Genomic DNA, 13,655 nt, shown 5'->3' on the forward strand with positions numbered 1-13,655 from the left:
ATGATGACTTCCACTTTCATTACTATTATTATAAGAAATCTGCATTGCTGTAATTTTTACGGCCCTGAGGAGGAACTCAGGTTACCTCAGGTTATATCTCAATATATATATATATATATACAAACACAATATGCTATCCAGCCTCAATCTGACTCCACAGAATACTGATCACTTCTGACAGGAGATGTAGATGATCTATTTTTTTCTTACATCTGTCTTCACCACAATAAGGAAGCGACTACTTGTCAGAGAGGCACCTGGTGTCTATTTTTAATCTCTTTGAAATTATGCTGCAGAGTTTTCAGGAGGAGCTTATCAAATGTAACTAACTTTGATGTTCATATATTTACTCTTTGTAGAGTAAATATGTATATTTTAGAGACATTATCACGTAAACAGAGGATATGACTTACAAAATATATCCACTTCGTGTTGTATTAGGCACATGGCAACTTAGAACAAGACAAAAAGAGCATTTTCCTTCTGCTGCCTTCATCAAAAATGGGCACTGATGTACATGAAATACATAAACTGTAAATAATTAAACAATGTGGTCAGACATACTGTGACCATTAAATTTCAGACAGTCAACATCCCAACAAAAAATACTCAGGTTGAAAAAGTTATTGTAGGAAGGAAGATGTGGCGTTAAAGTTCACTCCAGGTGAACCTCAGCGGGGGTTCAGTTAAAGTGTTTTTGTTTTTAAGATTTTATTTTCTGCAGCGTTAGCGGGGAGGGTAACCTTTGTGTTTTCAAAACAAAGAAAACAATCTTTAAATCCTATATTTTACTGGTAACCAGTGAAGATAGGCCTTTACTGGGCAAGTATTACTGGTGAATTCTGAACCAGCTGCAGGTCAATAGGACTGACTGATTCCTAACACAATTAAATGGTGGGTGTAGAAGAAAAGTTCAAAGCAAAATGAGGAAGCGAGACACTGAAGTGTGTAGCTTCAGCTTCCCGACTGCTCAGATATTTAGAGACTAGAAGCAGTGAAGTGATCTCCTGCAGTTTATTCTCCTACTGAATTAACTTCAGAATGAACATCCACTGTCTCCTCTTCTACTGGTCCTTCTTCTTCTCAGGTGAGAACTCATTGTCCTTCTCATCATATTGATTCAAGCAGTTTAAAGCAGCTATAGGTTCACTCAGGCGCTTTACTTTATAGTGCATTTCAGTGTTTCAGTATTAATCATATGCATCTGTTTCAATATATTTTTGTAATCTAATTTAGTAAGAACTAAAAGGAGTGTAAAAAAAAAAAAAAACCTATCTAAACCTAACTGGCCCAATGCTAAAAGAAAGGAAACCACGCAAATTGTGATTAATACTTATTTCCTTTTGTTTTCTGTCATAGTGCTATTTAATTTATGTTTTTATTTATTGTTACGTTTCGGTGTTGTCAGTTTTTTGTTTTTTGCGTGACTGTCATGTATTTCCTGCTTTACTTTGAAAGTCTGTGTTATCTTAGTGTGTTCAGTTTACGTTTCCTTGTCTCGTCAGGTCGAATTTGCCCCAGCTGTGTTTCCCTCCTGTGGTCCATTCCCTGATTGCTCCTTCTATGTATTTAAGCCTTGTGTTTCAGTATGTCATGGTCGCGATCTCCCCCTGTGTTGTAAATAAATAGTTTGTTGTAAATAGCTGTAAATGGGTTTTGTCAATACTTTCGTTTTGAGACACTTCCGTTTTGGGAATTTGGTGGAGAGCCTTAGTGGGTTTTTTTGTCGTGTGTTTTTTCCTTATTTTTATTTTCCTGCGTTGCACGCCGGTTGCCTAGGCCGGGGTGTAACATAATAAACATTATTTTGACAATTTTCCAGCCAAAAATTAACATTTGTATATATATTTGGTTTCCTTTGACGAAGTAGTAAAACCTTGTGCAAAGAAAGAAGGGAAACATATTTAATGAGAATGACATAAGGTAAAAAGAAAAAGAGTTTTAAAATTTTAACTTAGCAGTTAACTGACTGGACCTTTTAACCCAGAGTAAAATTTCCACACTGTAAGATTTGACAAATATAGAGTTAATTATATGAAAGAGAGACGAATGCAGACGTAAATCTTGATTGTCGGTAATAAACTAGATGAATTAAACAGAATCAGAGATATGCTGAACGTTCTCAGCCTGATGCTGGATTCTGTTCAACAATTAACGTTTAACAGAAAAGAGTAATCACTATCATTATGTATGTTTTCCACAGCGCTGTGTAGCTGTGGGCTCATCAGTGCAAAAACAATCATCCACACAGAAGGAGGCAGTATCACAGTGGAGTGCTCCTTCTCCTTATCTGGAAGAAAAAAGTTTCTCTGTAAGGATAAATGCGAAGAAGGAGACGTTCTCATTGAAACTGAAGGTGACACAGCTCAAAGGGGCCGATATAGCATCCAGTATGAAGAGGGATCCTTTCCAGTATCGTCTACAGTTCTGTATGTGAGCTTCACAGAGCTCACAAAGTCCGACTCTGGACGATACTCGTGTGGTTTGGAACGGCCTCTCTTACCAGACTCATATCAGGAGTTTGAAGTCAGAGTTATAGATGGTGAGTTTCTTCGTCATTTATAAATAAGGACAAATCAAAATCCTCAGTCATAATCCTCACAATGCATTGCATTTTTATGGATCAGCCATAAAGTTTTCACCATTTCGTTTCATCTGTTTTGTGTAATACAAGTGCCGCACCTGCAGATTTACCTGCAAGAACAGTCAAGACATGTTTTACTTTACAATCCGATATTGAGCCAGTATTGATAATATTAAAACTTTACAATTTTAACATGAGGTTAAAAAAAAACTAAACAAAAAAAAACAACCTTTTACTGTTAAAGTCTGATGTGAGCCTTTGTTTCAGACATGAAGGTCACAAATAAGAAAAATGACCTCACATAGACATTGAACAATCCCACTTAATTCTTAAGTCATGCCTTAAACCAAGTAATGGTTTAAGAAATCAATGGTTCTACTTTTTATTATCAAGATTTCTGCAAATGTTAGCTTATTGTGTTCCCGGGTAACATGTATAAAAAAATACTCTGGTCCAAAAATACAGTAATTGGTGGCGACAGTCGATGTTGCCAAAACCCTCGTTTCATTTTTTTTATAGATTACAGACAGCTGCTGATCTTTTAAATGTCATATTATTATATTTAAATCAATAAACTTAGTTGTTGGTCATAAAGTATTGCATGCATCATGCAGCTACATTAATTAACTGGTTTATTTTGTTATTCACAGCCTTGAAGACTTTCCCTGAGACACTGAGGCAGCTTGAACAGCAGCAGACTGACGAAACCGCTCAGGCTCTTAGTTTCAAAGGTACGAGTGTGCGCAGCTACCTCTCTCATATCTACAGAATATTTTGTTATTTATAACAAAATGTAAAGACTACTTCAAGTTTTTAAAACCTTGTTTTAGGAGTCAGTCAGAAAGCTTGACTAGTGACTCTCTGGAGTGTTTTTATTGTCTGGTCTGAGTGAAATAAAGTTGATGCCTTGGACTTGGGAGCTGAGAAAGCACAAATAAGCATGTTGAGCAAAAATAAGCAAAAAGAACTCCCTGTATTTTCCTTGTCCTTGAAAATATTTGTCATCTGACTGCTCTTGTATATACAGATTCATGACTATATACACAAAATGCAAATTTTTCACCTTTAAGCTGTTAAAAGTACATTTTTGAAGGCAGAAGTGGTTGGAAGTAGCATAAATAAACTTTATATACTGTCTATATATTCTACATCAAAAGGTATTTAAGTGGGTAAAGTATTCACTTAAATAATGATTTAATTATTATTCATTTAATTTTTCTGATGTTTTCTTTTACTCCTCTGTCTCTTCTTCCCTGCTCAGCTCATGTCCTGCCTCTGGTCACATGTGTCTCTGTGCTGTTTGCTGCTGTTGTGTTGCTCTTCTACAAATGGATCAGAATAAGGGAGACTGACGGTGAGTGTCCCTCTAGCTCAATATTAATAATATTTTAACTAAACAGAAAAAGAAAAGAAAAGCTTTTGTATTTGTGCTCCACAGGTTTGACCACCAGGAGGCAGTCAGACACAAAGAACAACACAAGCAGAAACCTGGAGGTGAATCATCTCTGTTTATGTCTAAATTCAGAGGCTGGATCACCGAGTATATGAATGTAGAACTAATACTTTACACTGTGTTGTCAGTTTTCCACATGCAGGAAGTGCTCTCCAGTCTCTAGATGTGCAGACTTCACCCCCCCAGTGGATGAAACCTGCAGCAGTCATAATAAAATCTACTGTAACCTCTGAACCTTTGTTTCACCTTCTCACCATCAGAACTAATGCAACTAAAACGATCTAATCACTCACCAAACAATTTATTAGGAACATCTTGCTTTTACCAGGTTGGGGCCACTTGTCCCATGCTGGAAGCACCTGCCGTGTGGTCATCAGGTGTTGTACATGTTTAGCAACAATACTCATGAAGGCTGTGGCACTTAAACAATGCACAGTTGGCACTAAAGCCCCTTTTCCATTAGTACCTATTCGACTCGCCACAACTCTACTTGTATGTGTGCGCTTGTCGTCAAACGCATCTCTTATGACTCGAGTGACGCTCTTAAAGGGAGCAGCTAAAAGAAAAAGAACATTAAGATCAGAAAAACATCTTGAATCCCCAAAAGACTGTTTATATGTGATATAGTGTTTGTTCAGTTTGCTTATAAATGTTATAATTGTGCCAAAAAGGACCTCCCAAGGTGTATAACCTAATAAACAAACCAGTCTTTATTTAGGTGAAAAACTGAAGTCCATAAAAATCCACAAAGAAAACTCAGAAAAGACTCCAAAATCTTCCTGAGCTCCAGAAGCACACATGAATAGGCAAAATAAGCAAACTACAGATAAGGAGAACAGCACAGGGTTGAAATTCAGGCCAAAGTTTGATTAAAATCAAAACGGTAGCTTTTATTGCTGGAAAAAACTAACATCAAATGCAAAACTAAACTAGAAACAGGAAACAAGAAACTTCAACAAGAAAACAAACCAGCATCTGTCAACTTGGCATAATGAGGGTACAACACAACAAAGAATAAGGGAAAACCCAGGGCTTATATAAACAGTGGGATAACAAGGGAATGAGACACAGGAGGAGAAAACAGCTGGGAGTAATCAGACTCAATAAGACAAAAAAAAGCAAAGCAGAATCCAATGACTAAAAACAGACTGTCAAAATAAAAGAGGAAGTATAAAACAGAGAAGCGGACTCTACACTGAGGCAGAGGATTGAACCATGGGACGGGAAAAAAGCACAGAGTAGATATAACATGGACACAGGGAAGGCACACTGACTGAAACTATAAGCTAGAGCAACACAATATAACCTCAAAACAACTAAAACCACGAATAACAAATAATGAAGAAATATTAATTAAACACAAAACACTGGGTCACACCCAGGACCATGACATTGAGAATTACACACAGCTGAACAAGATCAGATAATGAGATTTGAGAAAATAAAATAAAAACAAGGCACAAAAGACAAAGACTGTCAACTTAAAACAGAAAGTAAACATGGCAGAGAAACAAGAAACAAAGTATACAAGGGAAGCTTAAGTAAACTTAAAGTAAAAATCATTACAACAACATGATGTCACAGCCCTGGGCCTCGGAGGGAGTGAGACCTCCCTTTGCTTCAAGCAAATCCAAGAGTGCAAGGACTCGTTGACAATTGGTTAATTGGAGTCCTGTGCCTCCCTCTCGTAGGCAGATTGAAGTGTGACAGCCCACGCAGATGATTGGCTGCCTGGGGATCCCATGGTAATCCAAGAGGCAATGAGTGGCTGATTGTGTGCACTGCAGTTATAAAAGGCTGAAGCGCCTTCACTCTATTCACTTCTTTCTAATCAATGATTTTAGATGTTATTTTTTTCTCTTTTTATATAAGCAAATATGTGTTTTTGTGCTTGAGTAAATTAAAGCCCAATTTAAAAAATATAAGATGTACTATGTTTCATATTATAATCATGATGATTTTCTTTTGCGTGTACGCCAAAAATCCTGTCAAGTGGAATCAAAACATTCTTGTATGCATAAAAAATTCCTGCAACACATTTTGGAAAACTTTATACATGTAATATGAGACAGAAAATTGCATCATATTTTTATTTGAAAATCTTGTTTTCTGTAACATGCTTTGCTGACTTTTGAGTTGTCTAGTTTAGAGTTAATAAAATCAAAAAAAAGAGTTAATAAAATCATACATACACTAGAAATCAGAGTAGAATCAGTCTTCATCTGTATAAGTGCACCCTATTTGCTACTGTCTTGCAGCCACTCACGGAAAATACTTGCTCCAGTTTGGGGTAATAGACTAAACTTCTGGCCACCTGGTCTGCCACATTTTCATCTGGCTGAAGACCTTTGTCTCTCATCGCAGCCATCGCACACTGTACAACATGTTTGTACTCCAGAGGCAGGAATGGGATGAAAACATCAACCAGACAACTGTCAATAAAAGTTGACTTTGAAAAACCGCCTACAAAGAGAGATTTTCAGTAAGAAAGATGATCATCGTAAGTGGTGAATGATAAAGACATAAGGATACACTCACTTTGATCACTGTTGAAAACTATAGGAGAAATGAAACTTTCAAAATCTTTGAGCATCATCTCTTCTCGATCTTTTCCATTTTTCCAGAAATCTACAGCTGTTTTTGTAATTTGATCTGCTCCTGTATTGCTGTGAGAAAGAAAAAAGAAATAGTAAAAACATAAGAAGTGTCATAATGTGAATGAGCAACTGGTCCGTTTTCAAATATTTTGTATTTTATAATAGGTGCTAACAAATATAACTATATATAACTATAATATATTTTATAGATAGTAGATGCTAAGATAGCATCTTAGTTAGTTTGTTAGTTATCACTTTTCTAATCACATGCCTGTTATCATCCAGATTTCGGTGCCATGTCCTCCAGTTAAACCTCTTTTACCTGCGCATGAATTCTGCATCATCACTCCTGCTACTGCTGGACATTTCTCGGCTGTTTATCAGAATATTGGTGTCCCTTCCTTGGACAATTGTTCCCTTAAACCGCATGCTGATCATTTGCTCACTTTGTTCAATACCACTTGTTCAAATGTTCTTGATATTGTTGCTCCTTTTAAATAAAACAAGTTTAATAGGTCTAAAATGATCCTTGGTTAAACTATGTCACTCGGGCTGTCAGAAGGACGTGTAGAAAAGCGGAAAGAAAATGGAAAAAGATAAACTCCAGATTTCCTTTGATTTGTTAAGGGAAGCCCTATTTCTTTATCAGGATGCTATTCAAAAAGTATTTATCAGATATAATCTCTAACCACAGCTACAGGCCCCGTGTCTTATTCAACACCATTAATTCTGTTATCAACCCTCAACCCACCTCACACCTACCAGGGTCTCCAGCCACCTGTGAAAACATTTTTATGTTTTTCTGTCGATAAGGTTGATACTATCAGGTCTCATATCTCTCCTCCAGGTTATGATCCCTTTGTTCCCCTGATTTCCTCAGTTGTGTTTGATCACTTTGAGCCTTTTTCAGTGAGCACTCTGCCCGAAATAGTCTCCCATCTTAAACCCTCTATGTGTCACTTTGACTTTTTTTTTTTTTCTTTCTCACCAAATGGACCATCCCAGCCTTGCCATATTGGTCTATTTGATTCACCTTTGATTTAATTGATTATTTTATTTTATTTTCACTTGCTGAACACAGGACAGACTTGACTGGGGAAAAGAAAAGGGAGAAAGAAAGAGGGAAAGAAAAATAGCGGGGAAGAGGAACGGTGATAAAGGGCAAAAAACAAAAACCAACAAAACAAACTGACAAAAAATACATAAATCAATCACCTGTTGAGAAAGAAAAAAGAGAAAACAAGCAAAAAAAGAGCAATATAATAAACAACATCATTGCGATGATCTATGCAAATATAACAGTAAATACTAAATATTGAATGTTGTTGTGCAGCATGCAGGACCGACAGCGCACAGTGTGCTTTGAGCCAAAAAGGGTGTAATTTGTGTGTGTGAGCACCCGTGTGTACACCTGTGAGCATGAGCGCGCTTGTATTTAAAAGGTTCCTTCATGCAATGATCTGGTAGAGGGTGTGAGGGGGGCCATAGCCCCATCCTCCTGGGCATGAAGCAGGTATGGGGGAGATCCAGGCTCCAGACATCCAGAGGCCCTCAGAGCACAAGAGACCAAGGAAGACCAACGGAGGGGCAGCTGCCACTATCCCAGAAAGAGCTGAGGAGAGCCCCAGATGAGGGGTCACTCAGCAGCCGCGGAGCAGAAGCCAGGGGGAGTTGCAGTGACGTGCCCGTGAGCTCCGCCGGCAGCCAGCTGTGCCAGAGTGACTGAGCCCCAGGCCAAGAGCCCGGGGGCACCCCACCTCCGAAGGGGCCCGAGCGAGCCCCAGGCTCCAGGCCCCGACAAGCAGCCACCAGGAGTGAGCTGGTGCGTACCTGGACGCCCATCCCCGAACACAAAGAACCACCAATGCACCGATGTCTGAGAGCGTCTGCCACTGGCAGGGGGAGTGGTGGGGGGAGATAGGCCTCCATACCTTGGATGGCCTGAGATGTCCCTAGAGAGGTGGCATCTGATACCCGACCTGACATATATTGTAACAAATTAAGTTATTTTACCAGTCCCTAACAAAGTGGAAGCATTAAACTTACCTCTGGAAAGGCTTCCAGATTTTTACCTGAGAAAGATGATGATCGATCTTTGAAAAAAAACTCCTTCCACTTTTCCATAGTCCAAATATGGCTTTATGCTGTCAATCACACCAGGAGGAATTTTGTCCATCTCATCAAATATGAACATTGAGCGTTCACAGTTTGTAACGCTGTTTTTGATGGACTCCTGTAACTGAGACTGAGGAGAGAGCAGCAAATAGAATTAATACAGACAGAACAGACAAACCAACCAGAACAAATAAACTGAGTTTCACTTGAAACACATGATACTCCATACTTTATAGGTAACAATTTCACTTCGATGGGGGAAGTGATGTGTAGCTGAGAACACGTGAACAAACTTGCTGTGATATCCCTTCTTGTAAACATTGTCTGCAATCAGCTGGCTAACAAAGTTCTTCCCTGTGCCAGTTGGTCCGTGCAGAGAGAGCACCAGAGGCTTCTTCGGGTTATTATCTTTCATAAATCCACTCACAGATTTAAAAATGGTATTTGAAGCAATATGTTGTCCAAAGAGTTTGTTTCCCAGGTCAGCCTTCAGACCTATAGAGTGGAAGAATACAGAAAGTCACCAGGATCCGTTGCTAAAAAGTGACTGAAATTACACTAATCCAGTAAAATTCTACTTCCTGTGGTAACCTAACATGTCAAGTCAGCCTTCAGACCTTGAGAATACATAGCAGAAAGTCAGCAGGATTAGTGACTGAAAATGTGACTGACGTGAGAGGAGGTTTAAAAGAAAAGCTATTTGAGCAAGGGTGGACTTAGCAGATCTACCCACGCAAAAATTGAGACAAAATTAATTTTTTGTTCAGTGAATGGAGAAATTGCATAGACTGCACAAGAGCCCTGTCTACTTTCCAAAGGGGTGGGCAGGCTGCAGGCCGACAAAAATGTGTAGATCTTCACTCCTACAGCAATGACTGTTGCTCTGAGAAACCATCACAAAACTTGTGTACATGTGTAGTTTAGTGGAGTTGTCTACAGTGCTAACTTTTGTTAAGTATCATATACAAAACTGCCATCTCAAAAATGCCAGGATCTCAATATGGACTCAAAACAGAAGCCTGCTACTAATAAATACTGCTTTTTAGTGCCTAGCCTGATCAAGTATCTCCATAAAGATTTTTAACGCTCAACAACTGCTGTCTTTTCAGCCAGTCGTGGTTCATGTCATGAAGTCATTACAGTTAAAGTTAAAGAAACAGAGCAACAGAACTGACTTTTTGTCAGCCTGACTACAGTGCTGAAGAGAAATGTAGGGTTGTTCTTATTTTCTTCAATCAGTGATGAATAGTAAAATGATCTAGCTTTATAGAGGGCTTTTTTATAAAGCAGTAAACTACTTTTCCAGACTAAAAGATGATCTTCTAAATTAGTGCACGCCATTCCTTCTCAGGCTTTAACCTCCTAGGACCTGGCGTCCACATATGTGGACATCACATTTTGGGTTATTTAGACCAAAATACTCAATTTTGCTCTGCAAGGGCCTGATATCCACTGACGAGGACTTTATAATGCTACTGTTCAATTGAAATTTTAAACGAATATCCTCATATGTGGCTCTCATTTTCTTAGAAACAAAAATTAGGTTAAAAATAATCTGGTAATTCTTTGTTTTTACATTCATCGGGTCCCAATCAGTCCAAATATCAAAGAGAAATTAAAAATGCATGCTGTGGAAGAGTTTGGGACTTAGGAGGTTAAGGTGAGTTTTTGAGAGTTATACCAGGAAATCAAATACTTCTGATTTAAGGCTCTCTGTTTCTGAGAAGCTACAGTATCCAGTCATCCACAGTGAAGATGTAAAACCATTAACAGTATAATCGACCTCTGTTGGATTTGCGTTCATGTAGCTGCTCTCCACTGTGTTGGTACAGGGCATTGAAGATGATAACAGTGGGTGAATTATATTTTTCAACTTAGTTACAGTGTTTTCAGAAAGATATCTACTGTGATGAAATCTACTACCCAGTGCTGTGTAACCAAAATGTAAATGTTTTTAGGAAATGATCAGAAAAAAGAGGTATTTCAGGAAATAATGTTAAATGTTACGTTTCTATGCCATATGTCAGAGCAAGATCTAGAGTGTGATTAAAGTGCTGGGGGGCTCTTTTACATTTAGAATTAATTTAATTCAGTCTAATAACAGATTAAATGCTATGCTGAGGCTGTCATTGTTAGCATCTAAACATATATTAAAGTCTGACCACTAAATCAGATTAAATAAAAGCCCTGAGAAATCAGACAAAAACTTTGTGTAAGGCCCAGGTGGACGATAGATAATAACAAATAAAACAGGTTTTTGAGTTTTCCAGTTAGAGTGGACAAGGCTAAGCATCAGACTTCAAATGAATCAAAACTCTGTCTGGGTCTTTGGTTAATTGAGAGTGGAAGACTGCTGCCACACACCTTCCTCAGCCTGCGCTTCAAGGATTCTGATAGTATGACTCGGGGGTGTTGATTTATTTAAACTAACATAGAAACATCAAGGATGATCCAGAAGCAATCTTATCTGGGGCAAAGCTAATTTAAAATAAACTGAAGCAAAGTGCAAAACTGTTCTGTGGTCAGATTTGATCAAATCTGTTGGGGTTTTTTTGTTTTTGTTTTTTGGGGTTGTTTTTACCAGCACTCAGTTCAAAGCCTGCATTTGCTGATAGGATGTTCGTGCATTATTACCTATGGAACTGGCAGCTTGAACAGCTGGAAAGATTTTTAGAGTGACATATGCTATCATTTCTTTTTCTGCAGGGAAAGCTTTGCATACTTCAGGAAGACTGTGTTAAATCATACACTACATCTATTGGAGATTATGTATCTGAATTTCAGGAGCGGGACCACGCCTCCAAACACACTCCTTCTGGTTGCATCTATATAGGTTCCCCCCAGTTCCACAAACTGTTCATTCTCGTTTACGTGCCCCATCCACCCTCCCTCCTTGTTCTCAGTTCTTTAACTTCTTCACTTCTATTTAATACATGGGGATCTGCCAGGCCCGGGAGCCGTCGCCAGTCCCCTTCGAGGCCTTCCCCACACCGCAGCTCAATTCATGTCCAAGCATTCACCTTTACCTACTAAAACGCTGTAAATCCTAAAATGAAGACGTGGGCCCAGCCAGTGAATTACAACAGCATGACTTTGTAGAAGACTCTGGATGCTTTACATTGAGCTCTTTGCCCAGTAGATTTATATTTAAAAAACATAACATAATAATTATCAATTGAAATAATATCAATATCTGTACTGTATATCTATGGAGCTATTTTTTTAATCATACTAGAATACTAGTTCTAGTAAAGCAGAGATCACAAGCATTTCAGAAGCAGTCAAGTAAGCTAGGACTTTTGCGCCCCACCCTGAAAGCAGGTTAAACCAGCACGGCTGCTTCTTGGGTTTTGTTTTAAGAGACAAAAGACACTTTGATATCTAGACTGTGTAGAATCACAAAGACTCAAGGTTACACAGTTCTCCCTTTTCTACATGGCAAATGTATGAATAATAATAATGATAATAATACACAGTGGATCACCCAAACTGTGTGACCATGTTTGCTTCTGTATTAATCTTTTATATTGTTTTGTATTTTTTTCATGTAGATTATTTAATATACAGTAGTTTTCAGTAACCACAAGGACTTATAATTTGGAAATACAATAAATATTTGTGTTGTATTATTTTGTTATATGGACTTTTGTTTTCAAGGCAGATGCACCCCAGTTGATTTAGGGGGTGGACTTCAGCCCACTACCAAGATCCAACCTGTAAAGGTGCTGTATCTGTGTCATTTATAAACTATATTCTTGTCATCGGTCTTTTTTCTAAACTCAATTTAAATCATGGAAATTGGTTACCTTCCCAAGTAAAGTTAAAAATTAATAATTAGACCTTTACTGTTTAGATTTCACAAGCTGTTTGCTGGGTGTGTTACCTGTCTTGTTGAAGGAAATCCAGTATGAATTACAGCTCTCGCCCCAAATAGAATTCCATGTCTCTTTGATATTAGGGAATTTGAAACTGCTGAAGGGCTCAGTTTCCTTGATCACAGTGGAGGAAAGTAGAATCCACAGCAGCAGGACATGTTGCTTCCTTGGTTTCATTTTGCAAGTATTGCACCTTAAACTAGCCCAAAGAACAAACTGACTAAGAGTTAACATCATGTAACTTCAGGGCGTTTCATCGTGAAATCTAAAAATAGACATCAGTTCAAACATACAAAAGGAAAGCAGTCTGTCCTCTCAAACAGTGTTGTCTCACTTATAGTATCGAATAGTCCCTCTTTTCATTAACCCTGTAATGTAGCGCCATCTTGTGGCCATAGTTGGCCATTGTCTTTGTAACGTGTGTGAACATTCATTCATCATTTTATACTTTACACTTTATTCTACACTTTACTAAGTACACAGTTAAACTGCTTATTATTGCAAATATCTAATCAGCCAATCACATGAAGGCAGTGTTAAAATGTACCTTGAAAGACAAACACCGAAATACCATTAGCTCAACATTTTTTTGTTTGTAACAGCGTGGCAATGAACATTTAGATGTCCACTGCTGTTCTAGCAGAAGGGTATCATTTGCAATGGTAACTGATTTAGTTTTACACACTTGAGTTTCATAATAAGACTGCCAGCCAGTTTCCCCTGTACCCGAATAATTTCCTGAATGTTACTCTAGCAAACTCTTAAAAATAACATTTATTGGTTTACAGTTTTAAAAACATTACACACCAATAAATGATCAACCATTTGTTGTCCTGTAATAAGTCATAGTGATGTAAAAATATTAATATTAATGTTCTTTTTTACTGAAAGAAGGTTGGAAGACAATCTAGTGGTTCACACTATTTTATTATCAAACAATTCGAGATGCACAGCTGTGCACACAAAGTACAATTTGTTATTAAAGACAGACAATACATGTGATTGGCCATTGATGGAGAGAGTCTGTGGTT

The 13,655-nt window shown here is 38.0% G+C and overlaps 2 protein-coding genes across 2 annotated transcripts; one reads left to right on the forward strand and one right to left on the reverse strand.

Moving 5' to 3' along the window:
* Window positions 1–996: 996 nt before the first annotated feature.
* LOC113013962 (uncharacterized) lies at window positions 997–4,271 on the forward strand. The gene is made up of 6 exons (XM_026155223.1): window positions 997–1,087; window positions 2,204–2,542; window positions 3,235–3,315; window positions 3,846–3,938; window positions 4,023–4,078; window positions 4,166–4,271. The coding sequence occupies exons 1-6, from the start codon at window positions 1,042–1,044 to the stop codon at window positions 4,268–4,270; spliced, it is 720 nt and encodes a 239-aa protein (XP_026011008.1). The 5' UTR covers window positions 997–1,041; the 3' UTR covers window position 4,271.
* Window positions 4,272–5,157: 886 nt separating this feature from the next.
* Window positions 5,158–12,871, reverse strand: LOC113013963 (torsin-1A-like). Its single transcript, XM_026155224.1, has 5 exons — window positions 12,633–12,871; window positions 8,979–9,244; window positions 8,707–8,879; window positions 6,576–6,703; window positions 5,158–6,500 (listed from the first exon to the last, which is right to left on the reverse strand). Exons 1-5 carry the CDS (start codon window positions 12,859–12,861, stop codon window positions 6,256–6,258), a joined length of 1,041 nt encoding a protein of 346 aa, XP_026011009.1. The 5' UTR covers window positions 12,862–12,871; the 3' UTR covers window positions 5,158–6,255.
* Between the last annotated feature and the right edge of the window lie 784 nt (window positions 12,872–13,655).

This window comes from Astatotilapia calliptera, chromosome 20 (assembly GCF_900246225.1).
Source record: "Astatotilapia calliptera chromosome 20, fAstCal1.2, whole genome shotgun sequence".
Taxonomy (NCBI): Eukaryota; Metazoa; Chordata; class Actinopteri; order Cichliformes; family Cichlidae; genus Astatotilapia; species Astatotilapia calliptera.

What these genes read in the sequence shown, in the direction of transcription:
- LOC113013962 (XM_026155223.1), top strand. Translation starts at nt 1,042, where the DNA reads ATGAACATCCACTGTCTCCTCTTCTACTGGTCCTTCTTCTTCTCAG. An exon ending in CTGGTCCTTCTTCTTCTCAG is followed by an intron (nt 1,088 to 2,203) that starts GTGAGAACTCAT and finishes TGTTTTCCACAG; the next exon opens with CGCTGTGTAGCTGTGGGCTC. An exon ending in ACACAAGCAGAAACCTGGAG is followed by an intron (nt 4,079 to 4,165) that starts GTGAATCATCTC and finishes CTGTGTTGTCAG; the next exon opens with TTTTCCACATGCAGGAAGTG.
- LOC113013963 (XM_026155224.1), bottom strand. Translation starts at nt 12,861, where the DNA reads ATGATGTTAACTCTTAGTCAGTTTGTTCTTTGGGCTAGTTTAAGGTGC. An exon ending in GATTTCCTTCAACAAGACAG is followed by an intron (nt 9,245 to 12,632) that starts GTAACACACCCA and finishes TCCACTCTATAG; the next exon opens with GTCTGAAGGCTGACCTGGGA. An exon ending in GTGAAATTGTTACCTATAAA is followed by an intron (nt 8,880 to 8,978) that starts GTATGGAGTATC and finishes CTCTCTCCTCAG; the next exon opens with TCTCAGTTACAGGAGTCCAT.